This window comes from Mus caroli, unplaced genomic scaffold, assembly GCF_978045245.1.
Source record: "Mus caroli unplaced genomic scaffold, Mus_caroli_1 scaffold_15, whole genome shotgun sequence".
In the NCBI taxonomy this organism is placed as follows: Eukaryota; Metazoa; Chordata; class Mammalia; order Rodentia; family Muridae; genus Mus; species Mus caroli.
This window is the reverse complement of record NW_028227270.1, coordinates 68,840,810-68,860,664: the sequence shown is the minus strand read 5'-3', so window position 1 is coordinate 68,860,664 and position 19,855 is coordinate 68,840,810. Positions and strand designations below refer to the sequence as shown.

The following is a 19,855-nucleotide window of genomic DNA, read 5'->3' as shown; positions in this document are numbered from 1 at the left end:
CAGCCCAAGGCCTGAGGCGTCTGTAGGTGAATGAGACTCCATTGTTCCACTGGTACCAGAAGCTACATGTAGGACTCCAGGCCCCCATGCCGAGTGACAAGCGTGCACCCTTGAACCTCGAGACACAGGCACAAGGCAGTCCTGACATCAGAGGAGGAATCGGTACTTAGGAAGGCCCTGGAGAAGGTGAGATCTGGCTGGCATGGCAATAGGAGGTGTGACTCTCCCAGTTCAGAGCCTCATTCCTCTGAGGCCATGCTATACGCCGCCTTTCCAGCAACTCATGCGTTCTAATCATGAGATCTGGGGAAGGGCAAGTCCGTGGGACATTTGCGGTCTGGGAGTCCCTGAGGCCTCTGTGGCCTCTGCATTTGCTAAAGGAAGGAAGATGAATTTTCAGAGCATCCAGCATAAATGCACTGGACTTGGGAAGAGCTCAATCAAGTCCCAGAAGCCTAGAGAAGGGTGTCTGTAAACTGGGGTGGTTTGTACAGCTTTCTCCAGGCACACAACATCAAGACCACAGCTACAGTTCAGGCTGAGCTGGGCCTTGGGACCGGAAGTGACCTCACTTCCCTTTCTCCTGCCATACCCATCTCCTCAAAGTAGGAGGAGGTTGCAACTTTACGAATGATTTCTTTTGAAATGGCGCTTGCCTGGCAGAGTGGCCAGGGCTCCCTCCAGGCCCCTGCTTGAAGCTTGGAGAAGCTGGTGAAGGATGAAAGACCCTTCTCGGCCATCGTAGATTTGTGTTTTGAAATTTCACCACTGTGGAAACACCTCCTTCCTCCTACAGTGAGTCACAAGCACCCTGAGGTGCCAACTCCTTTGGGATGACTATGTGGCTGATAAAAGCCTTGTTGGCCACTGGGTAACGCCCAGTCACACAATAAAACACCATATATGAATAGAGGGTTGAGCCTGTTTTCTAGGGAAACCATTCACAATGTGTGCTGGCTTGCAGAAAGGACAATGTGTGAACACACACACACACACACACTCACACACACACACACACGTGTAAGGGGCTGGGATATGGTTCAGCTGGGCGTCTTCACATGTGCCTGTAAGCCCAGTGATGGAGGTTGGAGAGAGACAAATGCTACGAGCTCCCAGGCTGACCAGCCCAGCTGAAGCAGTGAGCCTCTGCTCAGTGAAAGACCCTGTTTCAGGAGAATAAGTGGGAAGTGATAGAGGAAGATTCTGGAAATCTTCCTTGGGCATCTGCATTTGCATGCATGGGCATGCACATCAACACACATAAGTAGGCATAGAATACAGAGAGAGAGAGAGAGAGAGAGAGAGAGAGAGAGAGAGAGAGAGAGAGAGAGGAGGGAGGAAGGGGAAGTGGGAAGGTAAGGGGAGAGAGAGAGAGGAGGAGAGGGAGGGTAAGGAGAGGGTAAGGGGAGGATAAGTAGCAGGAGGAAATGTATATGTGTATGTACATGCATGCTCGCCAGACAGACCTTGAACTTGCCCCTCACAGATGTGAGAGAGGAGGGTGTGACTTTTGCTGGAAGGGCTTGACCCTCTTCTCCACCTTTGTGTGCCCTCCAGGGCAAAAGAATGTGTGGGTGGTGGTGAGACCAGGCAGTGAGTGGAGGGCCTGGGAGATAATGAGACACTGTAGGCTGTGGTGTGTAAAACTCTAGGGATGCAGTCTGCATCTGATACAGAGAGAGCAGGGCAGCAGGTTCACCCCAGCCTGAGTACCACTCAGTCTCTGTGGCTATCGTCCAGGGGCATCTGTGATGGGGTCAGAGTTGAAAGGGGAGGGAAAATGTCTGAATGGCCAGGAGGAGAGAGGATGGAAGATGGGCGGGGGAAGGGGAGGGAAGGAAAGAGAGGTGAAGAGAGAGGGGAATAATAGATGGGAAAATGATCATTGCTCAGAGCTAAGAATGCACAGTAGCTTTTCCAGGAAGGCTAGGGAAACAGGAGATAGGGATGCTGGAATAAGTGACATTTGGTACAGAAACGCTGTGCCTGCTAACACCTTGAAGTAGCAGCACTGGCTGTTGCTGTGCAGATCCTGAAAGCAAGATCGGTCCCTAAAGCAAACCAGATCTGAGGCATGCCAAACTTGTGTTCTCTACCCATGCATCTTCTGAAACGTCTTCCACAAACGTCTCTCCCTGCACTGTGGAGAGGGTACAGTAGGAAAAGCGCTTGTCTTGCAACCAGGATGAACTGAGTTCAACCTTTAGAATCCCTACTAAAGCAAACAAACAAGCCAAGCAGTCGTGGCACACGCCTTTAATTCCAGCACTCGGGAGGCAGAGGCAGGCAGATTTCTGAGTTCAAGGTCAGCCTGGTCTACAGAGTGAGTTCCAGGACAGCCAGGGCTTCACAGAGAAACCCTGTCTTGAAACCCTCCCCCCAATCAAAGAAAAACAAAAACAAACAAGCAAGCAAGTTAGCAAGCTCCCCAAACAACAAACAGAAAACACAGCCAAGGGTAATGATTTTTGCTTACAGTCCTCGTGCTGGGGAGGCAGAGGCAGAGGCAGAGGCAGGTGGATCACTGGGACTTGCAGGTAGTAGATGTCCTAGCATAATCAACAAGCCCCAGGGCCCAGGGTGAACTCGGTGGACAGCTCCCAGGGGGACTACCTCCTGAGGCTGACCACTGGTCTGTACAAGGTAGGCAGGCATACACCCAGCCCCTTGCTGCTTTCTCTTTGTCTCTCTGCTCCAGTCCCTAGGTAGAGATTCTTTTTTTGTGGCTTCTCTTCCAGCTTCCCAGGGCCTCTGAGCAGCATCAGTAAACTGACACTGACATCAATCCACAGCTGTCTTTGAACTTTCCCTTCAGACGGGCTAGGCTGCTTTTTTTGATGGCCCTGGTAGCAAACTCACACAGATCAAATGAATGACCTGCTTTGATCACCCATACCAGTGTGGGAAAACAGACTGACTGACTGAACTCGGCTTTCGCTGTGGCCCAGGAGGCTCACAACAGTTACTGTCTCATTCCTTAGCGAACAAAGAGAAGGATTTCTTTGACGCCCACAATGTAATTTTGAAAAGTAGGCATAGATCACCACGTAAGCTGGAACTTGAGGAGGCAAACTTGTTTGGAAAATGAAAGCAACAGCACGAGCTTGGGGCTGAGGGGAGATAGTCCAGTCAGTAAAATGCTTGCTGAGCAAGTGGGTGGAGATGGAAGCGAGGGTGGGGCAGGGGGCACATCCTTTAAATCCCAGCACTGGGGGGGTTGAGGGTGGAGAGAGACGGATTCCTGAGACTCACTGGCCAGGAAACCTAGTCCAATTGATGAGCTCCAGGTCCTAGTGAGAGACCCTTTCTAAAGGAACAACGTGGTTGGCTCTTGAGAAGTGACATATAAGGTTGACCTCTGCCCTCTGTATGTATGCACTATCATGTACACCTGCATACATTTGCATGTGCATGCACACACACACATACACACACACACCAATGTTAGTGAGGTTGAGGACAAACATAATTATCAGCACTACAGTGGGCAGGAGCCAGCCTATAGGGTAGCAGCCGCCACTTGAATCCTGAAGGAAATCACTTGAGCACAGGACATTCTGCATCCCCACAGATGAGGATCAACCAAATATGAACTCAAAAAGATCACCCCAGATGTAAGTAAACATGAGCTATGATAAAAGAGGCATCAGATAAGAGAGAGACATGGAGGAAAATTATATGTATACCTGGATATGCTCAGTATTAAAACCATAAGAGATGGGATACAAACTAGCGATGCATGGAACGCTTAAAGAAACAAAACAGGAATCAGCAACCAACCAACGAGATGCTCCTAAAAATGCCGAGGAACAATTTTGAAAAATAAACAAGCCCTACTCCAGATTTAGTTTCTGGACATTGAAAGATGTGACTATTTTTTAAAAGTTAATGAGCAAAAAAAGGACAGATTAGACGAAGATCAAACAAAAGTTAATATGAGAAGAAACATGGTGACAGGCCCACGTGACATGGGGGGGGAGAGGCAACGGACATTAAGCAGGCTGGAGAGGCTGCAGTAAGGAGCCCACACTTCCTCTGAAGGACAAGGGGAAGGTAGGCATTCTTCAGAGTTGACTGGAAAGATCTGTGGATGTAGGGAGCACAGGTCTACCACAGTCCCCAGTTTGTCTCCGAACTTGACCCAGTTAATCTTCACAATGGAACATTGCGGATGGTGGAACAGGAAAGCAGACATCGATCTACAGGGAGCACTTAACTTGACTCCCAGCAGATGCTTGAAACTAGAGGGTACTGAACTAAGTACCACATTAAGCACAGCTTCTCTTGGGCATCATTAGTCTTCACCTGGAGCCATTACTAAGTAAAGTAAGGGTTTTAACACAGTTGCCACGACATCATAGGGACCTCCCTTCCCATAGCTGGTCACATGCAACATGTTCTGGCAATACTAGGTCACTAGGGCTCTCACAGATACTTCTGCTAGGGCATGCCCCTCCTCAGCTAACCTCCTCTTTCTCTCTCAGAGCCCCTTGGACGTCCTCAGAGAGGTCCTCCCGTTGCAACACTATACAAGTTAAGATTATAGCTGATGAAGACAAGAACCTAGTCCTTGCTCCCAAGACACCTAGAATGGATGGAAAGTTATAGAGAGACATTGAGTGTTGACTTCTGACCCCTCCCTAACACACACATGCACACACACACACACACACACACACACACACACACACACACATGCGTGCATGCATGCACATACATGCTCATGAATATGTATATACATAAACACATATTTTACGAGACACCATGTCAGGAAGTGGCATGTTATCATGTCACAGGCTCTGTGGCATGTGAACCTGGATGGCTGGCATCTTCCCTGACGTAGAAAGCATGATGATGTATGCTTATCAGTCAGACACATGGCTCTCTTGTTGAATGAATAACTGCTTCTGTGTTCCTTTTTGTTCTTCTTCTTTGCACAATGTATGTCACAAGTCAGAAAATAGGAACTGTGGCTCACACAGCAGTTGAGTGACTTCCTGGCTTGATGACAGCACAAATAGGAAATTTACAGCTCTGAGGAATACAATGGTAGCCTGCTGCCTCCACAGCTGCCCTAAAGACTCCTATACTTTGTGCATTTCTGTCAGCAGCCCCTGTAGGCTCAAGCTGAAGGCCTAAAGCTTTATTCACTCTTGAATTCCTCAATGCGAAGGGGCCTCGGAGGATGAAGGATGTGGTAAAGAGTCTCGCCTGTCAAAGTGGCATTTCAAACCGCGTTGAGTGTAGGTAGGCTGTGCTTGCTCTTCAGTGAGGAGGGAGCTTTGGTGCCTACTCCCGTTGACTTGGTCTTCCCTGTCATTCCTCCATAGGTAGCTGGGAGATTATGGTGGGAAACGAGCAGAGGGTGAGGAAGGAAAGAGAAGAGGGGAAGGCTTCCAGAACCTTCTGGGCTCACACCTGAGAGAAGGCGGCAGGGCATTACTACTAACACGGGATTCAAGAGTGCACCCCATCCCAAAATGGAGGACTTGCTGTATACTGGACCATAAACAGATCCAGTCTTCTGTTTCTACCAAGAGCTCCTGTGTGGCCATCTCAGCTTTCTCCTTGTTGTAGTGAGCACTAAAAACAAGACGGATAGTGGAGATGGATGAAGTGTGCTCCGTGCACGAGTTCACACCCAGCAGGGGTGTGTACAGAAGTGACACAGAGTACCTCATGACAGGACGGAGGGACGGAGAGGACACGGGTCTGTCTTAGCATGAGTGGCATGGAAGATGGCACACAGAGTGACCTGTGCATCTTGTATTATACTCACAGCACAGCCACACACAGGATACCTGCCCAGATTCGGGACTTTGAATGGCCCATCCCAACATCTACCCCATCTATGAACTGCCGGGCTGGTCCTATAGATCCAAAGCTACAGGATCTCCATAACATAGGGCAACAACAGGATATCTGAGGGGAATCCCAGTGAGGTTCCAGTGTTGAGAGAGTAGCAGAAGCCAGAGGCTTTGTACAAGACCAACAAGTCATTGCAATGAACATTTGCAAGCACAGAAGTGTGAACAAAAGGGTATGCTCTGGGACACACTGTGACATACTACAGCTTCCATGAGATCTTTTTTTCCTCTGTTGGCAGGGAGTTTGCAAGGGTGGGGGAGGGTACAAGGGAAGGGGGAGATAAGAGAGATTGGGGAGCATGATTTAAAAGTCACAAAGAACCAATAAAAGGTTTTTAAAAAGAGAAATGATTAAGATAATCTAAAAATAATCTTCATTTTACTATTATTTTTTTACGTCTCTGTGTGCTTTGCCTGCACATGTGTCTGTGCACCATATGAATTCCTAGCTCATGCAGAGTCCAGAAGAGGGCACTGGATCCCCTGGGATTGGAGTTAGAGACAGTTGTGAGCCGCCATGTGGGTGCTGAGAATTGAACTGGGCTCTTTTGGGAAAACAGCCAGTGCTCTTAGCCACTGGGCCATCTTTTCAGCACCTTAAATATATATATTTTTTACTATCAGAAGAGGAAATTCTTTATCTAGATGCAAATGCAGAGGAAACACCTATATTTCTAGGAAGACAACCTGATACTGATCATGTTGCCTGACTGTAAGGCCACACCCCTGAATCTAAGAACGTTTCACTGGAAGGAATGGGGTGGTGGTTCCCAGAAGGCCTCTGTGTAGGGACATGGGATGACAAATGCAGGCATTCCTACAGCACTCCCTTGGCAGGTGCATCTTTAGATGAGAAGGCTTCACCACACAAGGACACTCCCAGCCTCTCTGCACCACAGACTACTACTCTGTTCAGTTACACTGCCCAATTTGCTCCAGAACCTTCTGAATTTAGGCTCACACTGACCCACTTCTTCAGACAGAAGACTCCTGGGGGGCTGCTGACCAGTTAGTAGAGACAAGTCAGCAAACCCCAGCTTCTTTGAGAGACTGTTTCTCAAAATGCATGGTGGAAGGGAGGGCCAGCGAACAAAGGTGGTTGCCGCACAAGCCTGGGGACCTGGGTTCAATCCTTGGAACCCCTGTAAAGGTGGAAGGGGAGAACTGACTCCATGAACGTTGTCCTCTGACCTCAACTGTGGCACAAGTACTCCCCCTCCCCCACCAGCATGTACACGCACAATAAGAAATAAGAAGGAGATACTAAGATATATAAGGTAGAAAGCAACTGTAGAGACACCTAACATCCACCTCTGACCCCCATACACAGGTGCACATACATTTACATGCACTAGCAGGAAAACCTACACACACAGGAAATTGATTGCCTACAGATTATAAGCATCAAGTGCTTCTAAAACATAAATGAATTTCTAGGGCAGGCTTAGATGAGATCCTAAGACTTCTCATTACATGTGTAGAAATATTCCTCCATCAGAAAATACCCTCAATCCAAAGAACTTCTGCTCTCACCATGGATAACATATCCAACCCTCATGGGACTGAACACCATTTTCTTTAGGCACGATATCAATCTTTACGGGCAGACTAGACAAAACACATGCTGGGTCACAAGTGACAGCAACTCCCGTGTTGGTAGATGATGGTGTGTGACACCTTCCCAGGGGCCACCTGGGTTCTAACTGGGGAAGCTGTTAGCTCTGGGTGAGGAGGCAGGGAGATGGCTTGTCACTCACAGGAATTTTCCATTTGTCTTTGACCCTATGAGGACCGTCTGCTCTGATTCATCTCTGGAGATGTTGCCATGGAACCAGGGCATCTTCTCATGGGCCGTGGTGGCGATCAGCTTCTCCAGCTGGGGCTTCTGGCTGATGATGGCTTGCTCCAGAGCCTGGCCCTGCAGTGAATGGAGAGAGACTGAGCGGGCCAGGTAGACAGACAGTAGACCCATCTGTCCCAGGTCCTATCAACACCAAACTCTGCTTCCCTCTAGATCATCTTTCTCTCATTCATAAGGAGACCAATAAGACTTTTGGATATTATTTGCATGTCATCAAGTGTATAAATAAAGGAATATGCTTCAGAATGAAGAGGTGGGCCCTTGAAAAGCCATACAAATATTTGAATATATAGATCATAAACCAACGGGCTAAGAGAATAGATACCCAAAGCTCTATACTCAAACTAGTTTCAGTGTGAAACCTGGTAATTTCATAACAGGCAAGGAGCTGTAAGATGTGTGCGAGGTTGGGGGTCCTGAGACAGCTCTGCAGTAAAGATGCTGGCTGCTGAGCCTGGCCGTCTCAGCTTGACTCCCGGGACTCCATGAGGTGGAAGAGAGACTGACTCCTGCAAGTCGTCTGACCTCCGCATGCATGCTCTAGACCTGTAGGCACCCGCCTCCAACACACGAAATCAATGCACGCAACTAAAGCAAGTTTAAAAGGATGACATGTGTAAGGAGGGCACCTGGGGCTTCATATCTGTCAGGGTTCAGCCGTGTCCTCCATCCCATCTCCCCCACCCCAACACTCCTGCAGGAAGTCCATCAGAGGAGGCCCAGGCCAGCAGCCTGGACCAGGAAGAAACAAGGTGGAAATAAAATCATGGAGATGGATTAAGTGTGGAGAAGACTGGTTTCCTTTTCCTTCCTAGTGAGAGAACAACAGATCTTGGTAATGAATAGCCAGAGTTGGACTTCCAAAGAAGAAAAACTCAAAGGAATAAAATTAAAACGCAACCTTCTCCTTCGTGGTGAAAGGAGGAGGGCAGAGAGGATGTGAGGACTCTGCTTTGGTCCCATGAGCAGATGGGGTGGGAAGAAAGGCAGCGAGGGGCAGCAGCACACAAGCATCTGCTATCCTAGTCTTGGGGTAAAGGAGGCACAGGCTCTGAATATGTTTACAGAGTTCTATGGGCTCAGGCCCAGCAGACTCACCTGAAGGTTCCAGGTCTGTTTCACATATTCCCTGATGAGGTTCTCCTTCAGGTCCTCAAAGGGTCCGGTCTTGGGCTGTACTCCCGGGGGCCGGTTGAAGGGCTTCTTAAGGAGGCAGATAAGGCCATCAGGTTCCTGGGAGTGGTAATGGCAGAGGTCTGCCGGGCTGGCATGGGCCCTGCCCCCGGAGATGGCGTAGGTGCCATTAAGTTCCCTCTCGATGGTGTAGTGGTGTGCCTTCCTGTTGTGAGCCACCGACAAAGCAAAACCACCCAGGTAATTGCGGCTCTGGCGTAGCAGGTAGAGCCCATCGGTCATGCCTCCCTGGACCAGGTAGTCTTCGGCCTCTTCCCGGGTGATGTTGCCAAAAAAGTAGGTCAGGTGGTTGGCGCTGTCCGCAGCACTGCCCGCCATGTCTGCACCCCTTCAGAGTTCTGGGAAGTGTGTGGAGAAGTACCTGGGGCACACAAAGACGGGAGAGTCACAATGCAGAGCCGAAACCACAAGAGACACTGGCTATGATCACCAGCACCATCTCCACAGGGATACAAGCTTAGAGTGGTTACACTGGTGTGTGTGTTTGGTGTGTGGTACTTTCTATTATTACCTAATTCCTACAGTCTCCCAACACACATCCTGTGGTTAGTTAACCAAACCCACGGCTTTTGACGAAGGTGACCCAATTCACTATCATTCTTTCTTTCTAGTTAATACAAGGAATTCTAAGAAGAAACTCAGAAAAAGAGAAGTGCACAGTAGTCTTTGGACACAGTCCTCAAGGGCATAGTACCCTGAGGGTAGACAGTGGTCCAGGGGACAGAACCAGTGAGAACTCAAAGCCCCCAATGGGCCCCTGTAGGCACAGAACGGGCTAAGAAAAACTATGCATCCCTCCTCAGTCTCTGGGGTTTGAAGTTACCCAAGATGACCTTGAACTCAGTCAGTATGTAGTCAAGGATGACCTTCAACGTCTAATTTCCCCGCCTCCCTCTCCCCAGTTTGAGATCAGAGGCACGAACTACCACATGTGGTTTATATGATACTGGGGTGTAACCAAGAACTTCACGAATGCTAGGAATGTATCCTACAGGTGAGCTTCATCCAAGGCTGTGGAGTCTACTTCACATAAACAAGCACTGGAGTCACATCTCAGAGAGCCATAGGTGTGGCCTCGTTACCACAGGCTTTCTCATCTCCTGCCTGGGGTGGAAAGAGCAGCAAGTGGCTCCCAGAGTTATAACCAGTGCCATCTACCCAGAGTGCCCTCTCCAGCCTTGGGCGCCACTAAGAGAAACATCCAGAGCCCTGGTTGGTTCGGTCCACCTCCCCTGCATAGCAGATGATCAGTCAGTAGGTGGAGGTGTGTGAGGAGTTGGCATGGGGAGACGCTACCTCTGAGGAACGCACTCTGCAGAAGAGAAATGAATGTGTGGACACAATTGTGAATGGAAAAGACACACAGCGCCACCCAGAAAGTGTTCAAAGCATGTTTAAGTAAAAAATGCTGGTCGTCTGGAATATGCTGGACGAGGAAATCCTTTCACCTGGGGAGAGAGCATTTACCTCTTGGTGTTTTCAAACTACCTCTCATACACACAGCATACTGTAAACACATATCCCACACATACCACATGCATGTACTACACACACACACACACACACACACACCACATTGTAATATATTCCACATATCACACATATCGTATATCACATGCACTCACATCATGCTGTACACACACCATCAACACATCACGTATCACAGGTGCACACAGCACACAGACATCATAACATAAAGCCCACATATACCACATATGGTATACATATACAGCCAGTGCATGTACCCATAATACACAAGCACACCTCACACTGGACACACTTAACACAGCATACACACATACCTCACATACACACACCACCGTGTGAACACATATAGACACACGATGGTGTGTGTATGTGAGGTATGTGTGTATGCTGTGTAACTCATGCCACATGGAGTTAGATGAACAGCCTTCTCTCTGAAAGTCATCTTCCTCCATGTGGCTGCACAACTCAAAGATGCCATGTGGGCACAGGTAACATGGTGTCCTGACACGTGTGCTCCTCCGGGCACCACTGAACTCATTGTACCAACCACTGTGGCTTGCATGTCACATCTGAGCTCCCCTCTTCTGATAGCAGAGAGAGTTCATAGCTCACAATGCTGTTATCACCCTCAACAGTCCTGAGACACTTGCTCTTCCTTCCCAGTGCAACGCTATCTTTGTGCAGTTTGACATTGACAAGTGTGTGAAGCCACTTTGTAAAAGCATTAACTTGAGGAAGGTAGCAAGACCCCAGTCCTGACAAACCAACCCTCTACTCCTCCTCACTGTACCTGTGTCCAGAGTTGACCAGTACTTACCTCTGCACACACCTTACAGGTAGCTCTGCTGCCATGGGTATCTGGGGAGTCATCAGAACACAGTAAATCTCTCACTCTTTTGAGGCCTTGTAGGATGTAAATTATGCATACAAGGCCTTAGGAGTATGGAAATGTATGTGTGCACACATGCTTGTTCGTGTGGATGCTTCTGCATGTTTACATTTAGAGGCCAGAGGTCAACTTCAGAGGCTGTTTTCAATCACTCTCCTTTTTTTTTTTTTTTTTTTTGAAACAGTCCTCTTATTGGACCTGGAGCTTGCCAGATACTCTAGTCTGGCAGGTTGGCAAATCCCAAGATACTCCTGTCTCCTTCCTGGAGTGGGCCACCATTTTTTGCACGGCCTGTGATGGGTGAGCTCAGAAAGGCAAGACTACAAGAGATTTCCTGTCATTATTACATATTCTAATGACTCCTGGGCACCCTGGAGTCTGTTGGGCAGATTTTCTGCAGATCAGTCAGGATGTACTCTCTTGTAGTAATGCTATGTAGACAAACCGATGACTTTGTAATTCCTAATAATGATTATAATGGTTATATAGAATTCCTAAATTTATACAAGTAATTTTGAATCCTCTATTGTATGGAAGCTGCAATTAGAGTTCTGTGACTGTTCACGTGTCACAGGCTTATTGCACTAAGATAAGGAAGCAGGGTTACAACAAATTTATGATGAGGAAAAAAAATATTCCCACTAGGCAAGCTGAGATTATCTGATATCTGAAGGTCATAAACTGGGAAGGGAAATTTACCGCAGGTAAAAGGACAGAAGATAAAATATTGACTGGATTTATCTATACAAACTTCAAAACTAATGAGACACGAGGCAAATAATTTGCCTCTTGACAAAACCATGCTAACTTACAACATAAGAATTATTGCTTTAAACTTTTAATGAGCTTATGGATCTAGAAGCTAGATAGTGAATGTTTATTTAGATACTAGTCTTAATGGAAACACATGGAAACATTTTTGCTGTAACTTCTTGTTCGATTTATTGACTTGAATTAGTGTCTTGAACTCGCTATGAACCCTTTTCAGAATGTAAAGGTGCTTGGAAAACCATGCCATCTATTCTCCCAAGAAAGTGTAAGAATTAAGAAGGATGTCAATAGGACACAAGGCTTCTTTCATTCAGCAAAAGAGAGAGAGAGAGAGAGAGAGAGAGAGAGAGAGAGAGAGAGAGAGAGAGAGAGAGAGAGAGAGAGAGAGAGAGAGGTGGGGGGGTGAGGCTTTTTTCTCAGCAATAAAGATTGGAGTTTATTTTTCATCCAGAATGCATGATTTTTTTTTCTGTGTTGGCACTTTCTCAATGGAACTTGCTCATGGGATCTTTTGCTCTACTAAATGTGTGTGTGTGTGTGTGTGTGTACATGAATATATAAGTATAGATGTCTGTGTGTAAGTATGCATGAACAGTTGTGGAGTTGATAAGACTGTTGGTCGGGCCCAATCAGAAGGTGTGTGTGTGTGTGTGTGTGTGTGTGTGTGTGTGTGTGTGTGAAGTGAGTCAAGCCTCTTTTCTTTTTTCATGCAAAGTCTGCATGTGTGTGTGACTGACGTCTCGCTTTCTTCCTTTCCTTTTCTTTCTGGTTCACAAAGAGTTGACAAGCTCCCAGCCTCTCCCCTGACCAGCCAGGAGCTCCTGAGCTGGAGAGAGAAAAGCACTTGCTATTAAGCCATTTCTCTTCCCAGTTCTCTGCTGCTGCTAGCAAGAGTTTGTAACTGGAAGCCAATGGCTTTTGGCCTTGGGAAAGCAAAGAGTTATATGCAGAAGAATTACCAAAGATAAATAAACGTTGGCCTCCTTGCTGCCTTTCCAGTGAGAACTAGTGCTGAAGGCTCCCTGCAGGATTACAAACACTTGTGAGCCACCAAGCTTAGCTCTTTTGCATGGGTTCTGGTTAGTGAACTCAAGCCCTGTCCCTCCCTGCAAAGAAAGCACCCTACCCACTAAGCTACCACCCAGGCCGAGGGGATATTTTTTCTTTCATATTTTGAGATCCCCTTGACTGTTTGTCTCCCCTCCCTGCTTCAGGCTTCTCCATGGTCCAGTGTCACAAGGTGACCTCCCTTTAACATATCAGCAGAGCTGGCTGTGGAAGATATGAATGGGACCGTAATTCCTCCATGCCTGGGGTAGCTCTTGATGTTTGGCGGAGGGTCATACATTTTTTTTGCTGACCGTAATTTTGCTGATTAAATGGACATCCAGTCTTTCTAGTGAGATCAACCCTATGTGTTGGTTCACCTAAATTATTCTTGGATGCCCAAGAGGTAGCTTGACCTTCCCAACTCCACTCCTTACCCTGAACCCTCATCTTGGGGGACCACTACATTGCTTTCTTCCCTAAAAGAGGTGATAGCAACTGCAATAGCCGGTGAAGACGATACTGAAGAGTGTTTTGAGCCTTCCCTCTCTCCTGTCTTCCATAGATCATCCCTGGAGTCATAAAAGATTGTCCTCTCTCCAAGCATGGAGAGACTAGTCCCAATCTTCACCAATGTGGCCAATGGCTGAAGGGTCTAGAGGGAGTTTCCTAGCAATACAGAGTCTGTAAATGGCTCCCCAAGCCACTGGTGCTCTTCACCCATTCCCAACACGGCCTGTGGTAACGCTCACCTCCCAGTCTTACCTGGTCCTCTCTTCTGGGCCTCATTCTTTGTCCATTTTCTCTTTAGCAAGTATAGCCCCAGCCAACAAGGCCCTCCTTGGCCTGACTCCAGCCACTCCAGCTGTGTCCCACATTGTCCTTCCAGGCCTCGGATGTCAGGCTTATCCTCTCTTGGTTACAGCATTTTCGCTAATGACTTTCCTCCCTCCCAGGCCTGAGGTCTAAGTTCCTCCCATCCCCCTTGATAGCCTCATGATCTGATTTTTCAGCATGTGTCTTTACCCCTCACATGCTCCCCAACACATCCTCATTTAAATTCACTTAAATATCCATTTCCCTTCTAGATTGCTTCCATCTTTCCCTTAAATGAAAATGTAAGTTTCAAAGGTCTGGACATTCTAACTCGGTGGCTCATGTTTCAGGGTCTACCAGATGTCCACAAACTATGTGCCTAATGGACACATGCTCTTCTTTAGAGAGTTTACTGTGGGTATAGGCTATTTTCCTAATAAAATGCTAAAAGCCCAATTTGTATAAATCCAGAGGATCCTGCAGAGCAGCGCACCAGCTGTTTAGATGTCTAGCCCAGTGTCTGTGTTGATGGAGCTCACTCATGTCTTACACAAACTCATGGTTTTTTTCAAGGAAGGGACCTCTGTCACCTGCTCCATGCTTCAGTAATGAAAGGCTGCTTCATTGGATTCCCTGCCTTTTCTCTGAAGCCCTAGGACATCATTGGCATATATTGCTCTTAAGTACCTGAAAGGCCCGCCCACAGGCAGTCAATACATTCTTCTTATCTGTCAGTATCTCCAGCATGTGCATATTTTTCTTAATTTCCCCACATAATTTCATGTTGTATAAGCTTCTTTAAATATATATATGTATATATATATTTAATATATATATTAAATATATATATACATATATATTAAATATATATTTAATTATATATATATATCACCAACCCTGAAGCTGCTGCTCTGATCTCCTTGGTGTAGGCCAGGGATCAACAAACACAGCTGGGGATGGTCACAGCTGTCCAGCATCTGCCCTAAGCTCCTGGAGAATGATGAGAAGTTTCTCTTCCACATGTGGTCTTGACACCCTCCTCACCCTCTATTTATATACGAGGACATCTGCATTGCCACCCCATCCCATCCATTAGGTTCTCCAGAGCTGTTCACAGTAGCATCTCGGAGCTGATCAGCCTGGGTAGTCTTGACAGAGAGACTAGACCAGTCCTTGGTATGTGTGTTTGGGGGGAGGGGGACTTCTCTTCTACTACCACTAGATTAGTTGCGGTGACGTGAGCACAAATTTGATGCAGCCTGTCTTAGAACCTTTGGTTTCACTAATCTATTAAAATAACTCAATGTCCCCTCATTTATTTGATGACCATTTTCAACAATGGGCAGACGTTGTGGAAACTCTTCCCTAGAGGTGACATAAACATCTCCCCCTTCCTCATAAGGGTCCAAAGAATTTTGAGTCCACAAAAATTCACTCTAAGAGACCAATGGGTTTTTTAGGCTTAGTTATGGAACATGGCCAAGGGGTTTATGGGTAGGGGAATGGAGGGCCCTAAAACAACTACACTAGAAGATCAGTACCCAGCATGAATGATGGCTTCCCCGTGGCTACATAGCTAGAACTCCCATTCTCTAGCTAGTCTTTCCAATCCTACACACTCCACCTCTTCCCTGAGATGCCAAGCCATATGTACACATAGGTAGGGGCACAATTACAGATGACTAGGAAGGGTTTCTATAGTATTGTTTAAGGGTCCAGTGACTAAAATCACACCCTCCTTCTCTGAGGTTGCAGTCCACAGACTGGCTCCTGATGGACTCCTGTAAGCAGAAGCAGCCAATCTGAAGAGGATGCCAGTTCTGTTTCTCTAAGCATGGTGCTGTACAACAGCAGAGGTCAGGAGGCCTAGAGGGACTCTTGGCTATGATGCTCTCTAAGCCTAGAAGGCAGCAGGGATGCAGAGCAGAAGCTAAACGCAAGCTCTGCAGGTGTCCCATCTGGCTCTGCAGGACCTTGACACCCGTGCACCTCCCCAACTCTCCTATGAACATGGAGGGCAGTGTCAGAGCGACTGTAGTGCTTTGGTTATGCATGGAAGATGGGAACCATGGCAACTGGCATCTCGGGATGGCAAGCTCTGAGCAGATAGGAAGAGTGGGTTTCACAGATATAAAGAGGAGGAATAGAAACACATGATTTTCAGGTGCTCACCAAACAGGGACAGACATATCAGGATGCTCAGAAATGATATCATCCCACCCTCAGAACACAGTTGGGTACCAAATGGTGTCATCCCACCATCAGAACATTGTACTGGTTAAGTCCAGAGCACGGCCATGCTTCTTCACAGGCTAGATCCTTGCTAGGTTTATGCTAGGGGCTAACCAGAGCACACTTCCTGCAGTCTTACAGATACTAACAGACATCCACCTCAGATATGCCCACGAGTCTATGACTGGCTTCCTGGGAGCCCCAGGACTCCAGGAAAGAAATGCTAAATCCAACGGCATGGCAGCTGTTAGTGTGCCTCTAGCTCAGACAGAAGCCCTCAGAGTTGATTCTCACTTCCCTGTGCTATAGGGAGAGGTCAATGGCTGTCTGAATTTGTAAAGCAGACTCCATGAGTGTGCAGAGTGGAGCATGAGAGGGGCTTGAACTTAGAGACCGCAGACATCAAAGAGCTAAGGCACTCTTCCTAACTAAAGGTGCCGTTCCTCCAAAGCTGTAGTTTAGCTAATGGAGGAAGCCGAACGCTTTCAGGAAGCTGCCTACATGCTGGGCGGTTTTCCTCTCCCTCTGCTAGCCCTGAGCATTTGTCAGCAGTCATAACCAGTTACGGGGAATCATTTCACACTAATGTGTGCATGTGATTGCGTGTGTATGCAAGCGAGTGTGCATGTGTATGTATGTGAGCATGTGTGCATGTGTGTGTGCATGTATGTGTGTGAGAGAGTCACAGACAGAGACAGAGAGAGACACAGAGAGAGGAGAGAGAGGCAGCCAGAAGACAGAGAGAGAGAGAGAGAGAGAGAGAGAGAGAGAGAGAACACATAATCTATGCACATAACATCAGGTATCTTCCTCTCTCTTTTTTTTTAACATTGTTTTCTGTAACAGAATCTATCATTAAACCTAGAGCTCCCTGGCTTGGGTAGACTGTCTACAGAGCTCCAGAGCTCTGCCTAGCTCTACTTCCCTAGACCAGGGATTACATTTGCCAGCCCTGCCCTTGTCATGGGTGACTGTCAGCCCATGTCTCCATGCTGCAGAGCAAGCACATTACTCACCGACTGACTTCTGACCTTCCTTTCCCATTAGACAAGCACATGCCTGTTCCCACTAGACAAGCACATGACTAAGGAGGACTGTGTGACCTTTGTCTTATCACAGGCACCAATGTAGTACTATCTTGTCAGTCAATGACCTCCAGAGACATTGAGCAACAGCCGTGTCTGCCTGGCTATTGAGCTAATTAAAGAATTGAATTTCTCAGGGCAGACACAGGCAGCTCCTTAGATCCTGGTACCCAAAGGCAAACCACAGGCACAACCAGAGACTAACAACTATCTCAACATACTGTCAACAAACTAGTGGTCTGGGCTCTGGCAGTCTGGAGAAGGTTTTCTGGTACCCAGATTCCAAGAGAGAAGGAGAACTGAGGTGAGGAAAGAAGTTGCACATGCCTGAGGGTATGTTCCAGGATGCTGCCAGCCTTCCCCTATCTCCCCTCACTTCTTCTCCATGTTTACAGAAAGTCTAGGGGCCAGAGTACTCTGCCTAGATCCCCTCAGAGCAGCACCATCTGGACCCAAGACTTACCATCTACTGTGGTTAGGGTCAGGGATGAACCCCAGTGTTCAGGTTATTTTACCACCACAAGCATCAGGGCTCACACATCCTCTCTCCATTTCATCCATCCCCCTGACCTTGGTCCTACTTCCCAATGCACGACACTAAATATAGTTACTTCCTATGATGAGCCGTAGATACTTCCCACAGAAGTGTCTAGAATTTACACATTTTCAACCACTCTTTCTCAGGGAACTTTTAAAGTTAATCCTGGGGATCCCCTGATTATACTTCCGCCCGCCAGACAAGGAACAACCTTGTAGCAGATATGCGTCTGTTTAAAGAAACAACTCCCATCCATTGTCAATACACTGACATTGACTCCCAGGCTTGTAAGAAGCTCACCCAGCATGGGAATTTACTTAATGAAGCACATAGCAGCCTTTTTGTGTTTAGGGACAGTAGGCAGCACTTTAGCCTCACGCTTGGGACTATTTTCAGTAGGGATGACACCAACAAAAAGCACAGAGAAAAACCGGTTATTAAAAAGTGGCCCTAAATAGATCAAGAAAATGGGCACTGTTTTTGCTGTGAGACAAGAAGAGGGCCACTGTCCTGGTTAGTTAGCCTCATCTGTTAAGTTGACAAGCAAGGAGTCATCCAAAACCTCGATTGAGGGATTGTCTGGGTCAGACTGGACTGCATCCATGTCTGTGAGAGATTGAATTGATTGATGGTTTATGTGGGAAGGCCCTGCCCACCATGGGCGGCACAATCCCTAGGCAAGCAGTCCTAGGCTGTATAAGAGAACTACAGAAGCACAGGTCAGAATGTGAGCAGCAAGCAGGATCCTTACATGGTTTCGTTTCAAGCTCCTGCTTAAGTTCCCACCCTGACTCCTCTCAATGACAGACTGGGACCTGAAAGGTCCAAACAAACCTTTTCCTCCCAGAAGTTGCTTTTTGGTCAGGAGGTTTTCTCACAGACACAGAATGAAATCCTTTCGTACATGTCCACAAAAAAATGACAGAGTGCTATAACTGACTAGAGTTGCAAATACATTTTAGTGAAGTGTGTGTGCGTGTGTGTGTGTGTATGTGCGTATGTGTGTGCATGCGAGTGCGGATGTGGATGTTTTTGTGTGTGTGAGTATGTGTGTGTGCATGCACATTCAACAGAGATCAACCTTAGCTGTTGTTCCTCAGACCACCTCCATCTGTCTTGTTTCCTGAGACAGGCTATCTTACTGGCATGGAGCTTTCCGAACAGGCTAAGCTGGCCAGGAAGCCCCAGGAATCCATGTGTTCAAACCTCTTCAGGACTGAGAAGTATGAACCGCCATGCCTGCTGCTACTGGTGTTGTTCTGTAGGCTTGCATGGGGTTGAACTCAGGTCCTTGTGCTTGCAAGGCAATACATTGACTGGGTTATTCACCCCAAGATCAAGAAACAGTGAATCCTTAAATAAGGAATCCATGATCAGTGTTCAGTGGCTCGAAGTAATTTCCTCCCTCTCCCCACACTTCCATAAAAAGACCCAATCTCTTTCACAAAGATCCAGAATGCTACAGTTTAGAGAAAACCAGTTATTTGTATGCTAAGACTATATTCACCTATATGCAACTATATTTTATTAAAAGTTATTTCCCACACTTTCTAGCTAGACGTGGACTGGAAGAGAAGAGACAGCCTGTGCCATATTCCCTTTCTTTGATTAGCCTCTGTCCTTGTTATCAAAGGGGAGCTCTGAGCAGTGGGAGCAAGGCCTCAGCCCATTTGGAGTCCACCAGAGCATGGCTTCTGCAGGCAAGGCTCCCCTCCTCTTCCAACCACCCCTCCCCCATTCCCTGCAGGACTCTGCCAGCAGTTCTTAGTCATGTAAGACTGCTGGTGCTCCCATCATGTGGCCACAAGAGCCCTTGGTGTAATGTGGACTGTGGTTGGAGGAGAGAGCTCTCTGGGAAAACACCACCTAAGGGTAACATCTGCCCACTCTGGGCCACACAGAGAAACAAAATCAGGAAGATGCAAATACAGGCTTATAACACTTGAAACCACACGGCCACTCCAATGCAAAACAGCCCCACTCAAGTGTACCTGGGAAATTTCCTTGCAGCCTGAAGTTGAGTAATTAAATGCTAGAACTTCATTTAAAAGAAAAACTTCCTCTGGG

At 47.3% G+C, this 19,855-nt stretch overlaps 1 protein-coding gene across 5 annotated transcripts in view; it reads right to left on the bottom strand.

Annotated features, from left to right (window-relative positions):
• Positions 1–19,855, bottom strand: part of Syk (spleen associated tyrosine kinase) — a 64,977-nt gene that overhangs the window by 28,225 nt on the left and 16,897 nt on the right. For all 5 annotated transcript variants that reach the window (XM_021180328.2, XM_085831084.1, XM_085831085.1 and 2 more), the window contains exons 2-3: positions 8,827–9,283; positions 7,625–7,785 (exon numbers count right to left, since the gene is read on the bottom strand). In XM_021180328.2, coding sequence (XP_021035987.1) covers positions 7,625–7,785; positions 8,827–9,240 — 575 coding nt within the window. In that variant the 5' untranslated portion in view covers positions 9,241–9,283. The remainder of the gene's footprint in view (positions 1–7,624; positions 7,786–8,826; positions 9,284–19,855) is intronic.